This window comes from Sander lucioperca, chromosome 20, assembly GCF_008315115.2.
Source record: "Sander lucioperca isolate FBNREF2018 chromosome 20, SLUC_FBN_1.2, whole genome shotgun sequence".
Classification (NCBI taxonomy): Eukaryota; Metazoa; Chordata; class Actinopteri; order Perciformes; family Percidae; genus Sander; species Sander lucioperca.
Genome location: NC_050192.1, coordinates 4,199,640 through 4,207,934, shown reverse-complemented (window position 1 = coordinate 4,207,934; position 8,295 = coordinate 4,199,640). Strand labels below are relative to the sequence as shown.

The 8,295-nt window shown below is 39.1% G+C and overlaps 1 protein-coding gene across 3 annotated transcripts; it reads left to right on the top strand.

Moving 5' to 3' along the window:
* Positions 1–437: 437 nt before the first annotated feature.
* atp5f1c (ATP synthase F1 subunit gamma) lies at positions 438–6,816 on the top strand. 3 transcript variants are annotated; one of them, XM_031300352.2, is made up of 10 exons: positions 438–551; positions 1,116–1,150; positions 2,553–2,684; positions 2,808–3,015; positions 4,018–4,161; positions 4,328–4,392; positions 4,479–4,634; positions 6,010–6,106; positions 6,368–6,394; positions 6,602–6,816. In XM_031300352.2, exons 1-9 carry the CDS (start codon positions 511–513, stop codon positions 6,372–6,374), a joined length of 885 nt encoding a protein of 294 aa, XP_031156212.1. In that variant the 5' UTR covers positions 438–510; the 3' UTR covers positions 6,375–6,394; positions 6,602–6,816. The 3 variants fall into 3 exon arrangements, with proteins under 3 accessions (XP_031156212.1, XP_031156213.1, XP_031156214.1); XM_031300353.2 differs by lacking the exon at positions 6,368–6,394; XM_031300354.2 differs by lacking the exons at positions 6,368–6,394; positions 6,602–6,816 and having other exon boundaries at positions 6,010–6,110.
* The last annotated feature ends 1,479 nt before the right edge of the window (positions 6,817–8,295 follow it).

Sequence of the window (8,295 nt, the reverse complement as noted above, 5' to 3'; positions counted from 1 at the left end):
TGCTGTTAGATGTTTTATTACAGAAAGTGTATGAGACCAAAACAGTCATACGTTCTGTCATTGTGTTATGTGAAAATAAATGATGCCCCTTTTGTTGGGGACCCCACTTTGGGAACCACTGAGCTAGTCAATAAAGCACAAATTGTTTTTTATATGAGTCACAGATTCTACATGTTTTACTTTTAATTTCAGGACGTATATTTTGATGCTTATACTTTTATACTTTTACTTGAGTACAATTTTGAATACAGGGCTTTTAACTTACAACAATAGAGTATTTATACACTGTGAAAATTTTACTTTTACTTAAGGTAGATATCGGAATACGTCTCCCATCTCTGAAAATTGGTAAATTTAAGTTTTTGGAGATTGTGGCTTTGTTCATATGTGTGAATTGCATTTTAACAATTTTTTTCTGATAGTCCATGAAGGCAGCGTTCGTCCATTTTGCTTTTTGCCTTTACCTTGCGCTTGCGCAGTCCTGCCTGTCTGACCTTCATAGGAGTAACCATGTTCGCTAGGACCAGCGCGTTGGTGTTCTCCCCACAATGGTAAAGTCAAACTATTTCAATACTTTCACAACCTTCTTTAAGTGTATTTTCTTTCTATGTACTTTATGAAGTATGTCATTAGAGTAAATGTGTAACTTGTAGTGTGGAATACATCCAGTTATTGAATGCAAGGACGTGCTAACGTGGAGGCCGCGGCTAATGAATGACAGCGGTGTGTTGCACTGTGAATGGACAAGTTCAGAGAAGCTAATGCTAGCTACGTTGACATTTACGTTAAAACGTTCTGACATTGTGCGAGAAGCTAAAGCATTAAACCAACGAATGACTACATTATCTAACGCGCATGTCAGTCCCAAAGATATCTTCAGCTAGGGTGAACTGTCGCGAAACAAGCTTATTTGTGCAGGAATTACTAAGCTAACTGATGCTAGCATACTTACAGCGCTAGCTAGCAACACAGTGAATGTTCTTCAAGTTTCAATTCAAATACTAACGTGACAAGAAGCTATGGTTGTTTCTATTGTCTAATGTTATAGTTAATTAGACTGTTGCATGTTGGTAATGCTTGAAGCTAAAGCTCACATGCATTATTTCTGTTCACAGTGGGCAGGTCAGGAACATGGCAACCTTGAAGGACAGTAAGTACTTTTGTATACTACTCTCTCATGCAAAGACGACAGCACAACAGCATGTTACAGACTATAAACATACACTGATAACCCCCCAGATGCAAAATCTGAGTCGTCTCTGCCAGAATCTGGTACATTCTGAGGGAAATGTCAAATTCAACTCTGCAAGTTCTCAAGTATTTACAGGGATTCACCTGTTGGCTTTAAGAAACTAGCTGCCAAACATGGGTTTAATATCTTTTTATAAACCAATAGAATAGTTTGTCATTGCTTTACAGACAACAAAAAGCAGTTTAGCAGCTCCACATTGACGGCATAATCAGTCATGCCAGGATAAAATAAATAAATAGATTTAAGTTAAAAAGTTGCATAAGGGATTAGGGTAGATGAAAGTGCATACAGTGCTAACAGACAGACAAAACCGGCAGCACACGCAAACAGAATAGTCCCAGGTGTGATAGCAGTTCTTTTTCAGTGGCCATTTGGTATTATGGATTTGACAGCTTTTGGATAGAAGCTGTTTTTTTGATTTGGACTTGATGGACCTGGATCTCCTACCAGAGGGCATTGGAGAGAACAGAGAGTGACCAGGGTGTGTAATGTCCTTGAAGATACAACTGGCTTTCTTCTGCAGTCTACCGTTGTAGATGTCTGTGAGTGAAGGCAATGGTGCTCCAATGACGCGCTCAGCAGCCCTAACTACACGCTGCAACGTTGTTTTAATGCAAGCTACTATTTTAAAGCTAAAAAGATCTTCACTAGATCATGCCCACTGTGGTCTATTTTGGGTGAAGTGATTATGCATGCATTAGACATTCACATTTTTGTATTCTAATAGTTTTATATTATATTTTTCCCTCATCTTGATTTTTTTGTCTATTTTAATCTAGTTTTTTAGTCCATTTTTTATTTAACTATTTTTTTAGTATTAGTATTGCTTTTAAATCTATTGTAATTGTTATTTTGTCTTTTTAGTCTAGTTAGATCTATTTAGATCAGTATTAGATCTATTTTTATTTCACTCTTTACTACTATTAGTTATTATAGCTTTAAAATCTATTATTACATTATCATTCTCATTGTCTCGCGTGCATTGGTCTAAAGTTTTTGTCTCTTCAGTTTCTACGGTCTACACTTGTTCTGTCTTATCGACTTGTCAGTCATCTGTGAAGTACTTTGAACTGCACTAACCCGTATGAAAGATGCTATACAAATAAAGTTTGATTATGGAGAACAAATAATTTACGTCAAACGACGTTACGATAAGAGATGCTGAATTGCACAGCTAATCCTCATCAAGTTGCCTTGCCAGTAAATGTAGTTTAGAGAGTTGTCAACCACATTTATGTCATCACAGTTGATTGTATACCATACCGGTGTCGGACTGAGTAATATCCTCTTTTCTCTCTAGTCACCCTTCGGTTGAAGTCCATCAAGAACATCCAGAAAATCACCAAGTCAATGAAAATGGTGGCCGCTGCCAAGTATGCTCGTGCTGAGAGGCAGCTGAAGCCAGCCAGAGTCTATGGCACTGGTGCTCTGGGTATGTACACCTTGCCTCCATGTTAAATCTCACTTGGTATGAGTATTTCTTTTTACACTCGATGGTGTTTTTCATTTTTTTGACACTGGACTAAGATTCCACTGTTTCCTCTCTGCTCTCCAGCCCTCTACGAGAAGGCCGAAATCAAAGCGCCGGAGGACAAGTCCGCCAAGCATTTGCTCATTGGTGTGACATCCGACCGTGGACTCTGTGGTGCCATCCACACTGGTGTGGCCAAGCTCATTAAGAGCGAGATCGCCGCCCTGACCAGCGCTGGCAACGAGGTCATGGTGGTCAATGTGGGAGACAAGCTGAGAAACCTGCTGCACAGGTACGAATGGAAATCTTTCATTTTCAACACTTTCGGGTCCAGTGTTGGGCTTTCTGAGCAGCTATTTAGCTGACGATGTCTGTGTTTATTAGTGGCAGAAATTTGGTGTTATTTAGCTGGAGTCCTGTGTTAGTTCTTAAAAGGGTTCAGAATAACTGCTAGCTGCAAATTAGATGAATTGTAGTTTCCCTGTTGTCAGTGTTGGTAACAGCTGTATCAGTAGTAGCTATTAACAATTTTAGCAAAGGTTTTGGTATGACGGCAAAATAGGCTACAGAATATTTCGTTCTGTATTGACAGGTGCAATATTTGAAAATTGATAATTATTTCTTTTTTTTTAAATTACATTTATATCTGCATTTATGTCAAAACCTAGAGACTTTCAAACATCAAAATGAAATTTATTAAATGTATTTGTGTCAAAATGACATAAACATCTTTTCATGTTCTATTTTGCCTGGAAACGCTTCCAACACGCTTGCGTGTCGCGTGAAAAATAGGCGGCGGTCCTATTTCAAGCATGCATGCGTTTTCAGCGCGGCTCGAGTTGCGCCTGAGACGTGCATGTCACGCAGGCAGTGTGCAAGCTCTACCCTGTTAACATGGGAGCCGAAAGAAAAATGGACACGCCACACAGCTGACATGCTCACGCCACGCAGCCAGTGGCCAGGAGGCCGAATGGATTAATGGACAGTTTTGCTAAAGGAAGAAGTGAAATAAAAAAAATGATTTCTTAGATTACAGGTTTTTACCCTCTGTTCTATAACTTAACTCTCTACAGGGTGAAAGGATAATTATCTCTGAGCTTCATTACATCTTTATTATGAGAACTGTCAAATTTTAAAATCGGGTTATGGGCATGAAACGATTGAGAGAGCCTGATTCAGACCAACACAGGACTCTTAATCGTAATTCATATTTAGTAAAATTCTAAGTCTGAATCAAAGAAAGTGTGCAGCTGATTGTTTTACTGTACAAATAATACCCCCTGTTCCTGATCAGGTCTCATGGACAGCACATCATTCTGAACTGTAAGGAGGTGGGCCGCAAGCCCCCCAGCTTCAATGACGCGTCAATCGTTGCCTCCGAGCTGCTCAACTCTGGACATGAATTTGACCAGGGCACCGTCTTCTTCAACAGATTCAAGTAAGAGATTTTTAGTTTTGACCTTTTTTTCTTTATTTGCATTTGTGTAAAAAACATTTCAAGTTGCATAAGCGGAGATTGACTTGTCTGTTTCTTAAATGGGTAAAATATTGTATTGGTCATGAAAATCTCTCTCTCTCTCTCTCTCTCTCTCTCTCTCTCTCAGGTCTGTTATCTCATACAAGACGGACAGGAAGCCTTTGTTTTCCACCGACACAATTACTAACGCAGGTAGGGTTAAAAAAAAAAGAGCAAAGTTTTACACTGATCCTCAGGGATCCCCAACAGACTGAACTTCTGTGTCCGTCCCCTAACAGAGAGCATGGGAATCTATGACGACATTGATGCTGACGTGCTGAGGAACTACCAGGAGTTTGCTCTGGTCAACATCATCTTCCTGGCCATGAAGGAGTCCACCACCTCTGAGCAGAGTGCCAGGATGACTGCTATGGACAACGCCAGCAAGAACGCCTGTAAGGACTTCCTGGCTAACACGTTTCACCTTCCTGTCTTTCAGGAGGGTGCTGTTAACAAGGTTTCTCCGACAACTCGATTATCTAGAGAGTTTCAGAGTCTTTGAAACAGTATTCCTGTAGTATAGTTTCTCTGATCTAAAATATGGGATCTGAAATGGGTTAATTGGTTTAAAATCAGGCGTTGACACAACCTGATTTCAAACCATCATGGGAAACTAAATATTCTTATCAGTCCCATCAAAAACAACGGATTGGTCATAGTATGTGTGGTAGTTTGTAGTGTTTGGAAAGGAATCCAACATGTCGTAAACCTTCTATTATCCAAATTGTTGGATTTTCTTTTTTTAAGCAGATTGAGAGAGGGCCATCTTTTTTTTTTCTCTCTCTCTGTCTGGCCTTAAAGGAACACGCCGACTTATTGGGACTTTAGCTTATTCACCGTAACCCCCAGAGTTAGATAAGTCCATACATACCCTTCTCATCTCCATGTGCGTTGTAGCTCTTTCCGACGGCTCCACCGCTAGCTTAGCCTAGCACGGATCCTGAAGGTAATTGGTTCCATCTAGCCTACTGCTCCGAATAAGTGACAAAATAACACCAACATGTTCCTATTTACATGTTGTGATTTGTATAGTCACAGGGTGTACAAAAAACAAGGTCACATGAGACACAGCCATCTTCTAACCTGATATAAACTGGGAACTATATTCTCAGAAAGGCGAAGCACTGCTACTTGGGCGGAGTGATTTGCACCAGACAGAGAGTAGAAATGTTTCGCTTTTCTGAGACTATAGTTCCCAGTTTATATACGGTTAGAAGATGGCTGTGTCTCATGTGACCTTGTTTTTTGTACACGCTGTGACTATACAAATCATAACATGTAAATAGGAACATGTTGGTGTTATTTTGTCACTTATTCGGAGCAGTAGGCTAGTTTGAACCAATTACCTTCAGGATCCGTGCTAGGCTAAGCTAGCGGTGGAGCCGTCGGAAAGAGCTACAACACGCACGGAGATGAGAAGGGTATGGATGGACTTATCTAACTCTGGGGGTTACGGTGAGTGAGCTAAAGTCCCAATAAGTCGGCGTGTTCCTTTTTAACTTGTAATGGTATACAATCTCACGATATAATCATCACTTTTCACATCTTGTTTTGATTTAGTTTTAAACGTTATGTTCCATACTGAGCCATGCATTTTGGTTTTCCTCTTCCACAGTAAACCTTTTACCGTAGGGACTACTTTTTTAGGCACCACAGATGAAAATTAGCTTATAGCTAACTCTGTTACTGCTAAGGAGCTGTGCATTGTCCGTCAAGTAAATAAATAAATATTTTGACATTGACTGACCGATTTCTCTCCCCTCCCTTCAGCTGACATCATTGAAAAGCTGACCCTCAAATTCAACCGTACCCGACAGGCCGTCATCACCAAGGAGCTCATTGAGATCATCTCTGGAGCTGCTGCTCTGTAAGTCTTTGCACTGTCTGCTGTTTTCTCTCTCTTCTCACTCTTTCCATTTTCCCACGTTCATTTGCACATTTTCCCCCATATTCTTCCATCACTCCACTAACTTTTCTGACCTCTTGAGACTTCCTTTTTTTCTCTCTCCCACAAAAGCTTTCCTCTCAGTTATACATGTCTTTTTAAATTTCCAAAAGCCATCCCATTCTTGTGACTAATTCTCCTCTCTGACCTACTCTGCTCCTCCTCACCTTCTGCTGAACTTAGGAACTGAGGCTTGTTTTAACAGAGGAGGTAACACTGTAGAGTAGACTGTAATGTTAGAAACCCTTCTAAGCTAGTTTGACGAGCATCTTGTGTAGAAGTGTGTACTATAAATTCTTTGATATAATAGCCTAGATACCGTTTAGGTTTCAGAGCAGAGTTTTCACCCTGTCATAAAGGCTGTTTTGTTAATGCTCTGTGTTTTTTACTCGTTTTAATTTTTATCTTTCTTTGCAGCTAAACGGGCGAGATCTTCGTTTCCATTAACTATAGTTCTTCAAAGTACTTGAGACACATGTTGTCGGAAGTCTATGAACATTTGTGCTTCTATTTGTAAAATATATGGCAAAAATAAACCTCTTATAGAACCCTCATGCTTTTCATCAGTCCCTGTATCTGTCGTTCCTCACAATAAATGCTGATGACTGAGAAATCAAAATGTTGATGCTTTACTCTTGATGAAAAATTAAAAACATTTTATGTTTATATCGTCTAATACAGGGGTTTTCAAACTTTGTGTGTGTGGACCACTATTTATAATCAAGAATTTTCACGGACCACCTCATAATACACATAATAAAATATATGTTCACAGTCCCACCTGAATTAATCCGCACCTCTTAATAGGCCTACCAGCACTAAAACTATAACTGGTCATCACATCAGTACAACAGGCTTGTTGAAAGAAAGTTTACTGCACACAACGGCTGCCCCATATTTAATTTATTTACTCAAGTGCCCGAGGGCATAATCAGGTTCATTTGAACAACAATGGAGTATTACATCTATACAGTAATAAGAACACTTGGATATAGTCAGAATTTCAAAACCTTTGGGGATTTTAGGGGATTATTAATCTTCAGATTTTTACAAATCACTAGTTACATATTCTTAATTTTTATGGGAATTTCCGTGTAAAATGAAGGTTAAAAAACTATTTTATGTTTTTTGCTTTTCCACGGACCACCTGCAGTGCCCTCCCGGACCACTAGTTTGGGAATGACTGGTCTAATAGATTATCAATTTGTATTGCTTTTTGCAGTTTTGATATTCCTTTAGATGGAAATGCAGTTACCATACAACAGTGTTCAGGGCCAGTAGTAAAATAATTAATTTGGGTTGTACTCTATACCATAGTTATTCCTTAGTTGTGTAAATGTAGAAATGATGGAAGAAAAATAGCAGGGAGACATTGCAATATAATTCAAATACAATTATTTCTTCAATACATGTGAAGCTAGTGAAGTGTTTTTGGGAGGTCTTAACTAGTAATTTAGTAAAGTAACTAGTAGGCTGTAGGTGTAGGTGTTTTGGTACAGACTTTGACTCCCTCCCAGTACACTTTTTCTTACTTCCAACATTACATCCAACGTTACATGATTGCTGGATATACCAAACTAACGTTTCTTCACTTTCCTGGAGCACGAGCAGATAGCATACAGGAACATTGCAACTGTTGTGTAAGTTTGCCTCCTTTCACCACTTATAACTTATTACGTTAATACCGCCGTTTAAAATAATACGCTATCACCAGGTTACCTGTAACGTTACGACTATAATGTATATCTCCATCACAAAAAAACCCCAAAACCTGGCCAATATATTTATTACAGCTAGTAGATTACTACAATCACAAAAAGTAGGGAGAACGGGTACAGTTGTAACACGGGGTGAGATAGGAGTCATGTGACAGTTTCAGTTTCCTCAGGCTTCCTTTATGATCCCACATTGAGGTTTTCTAGTCTGTGTTGCTATCTCTCCTGAAGCTACAGCAGAAAATATAATTCTGAGGTAAGAAAGTAAATTAAAAAAATAACATAATATTTTGTTTAGTACTTCTACCGTTGTAGATAATGTTGTATGAGTTATAGCAGGTGAAACTGTAGTTTCTCTAGTAAAGAATGGTGTATTAACCTGCTAATTTCAAAGCA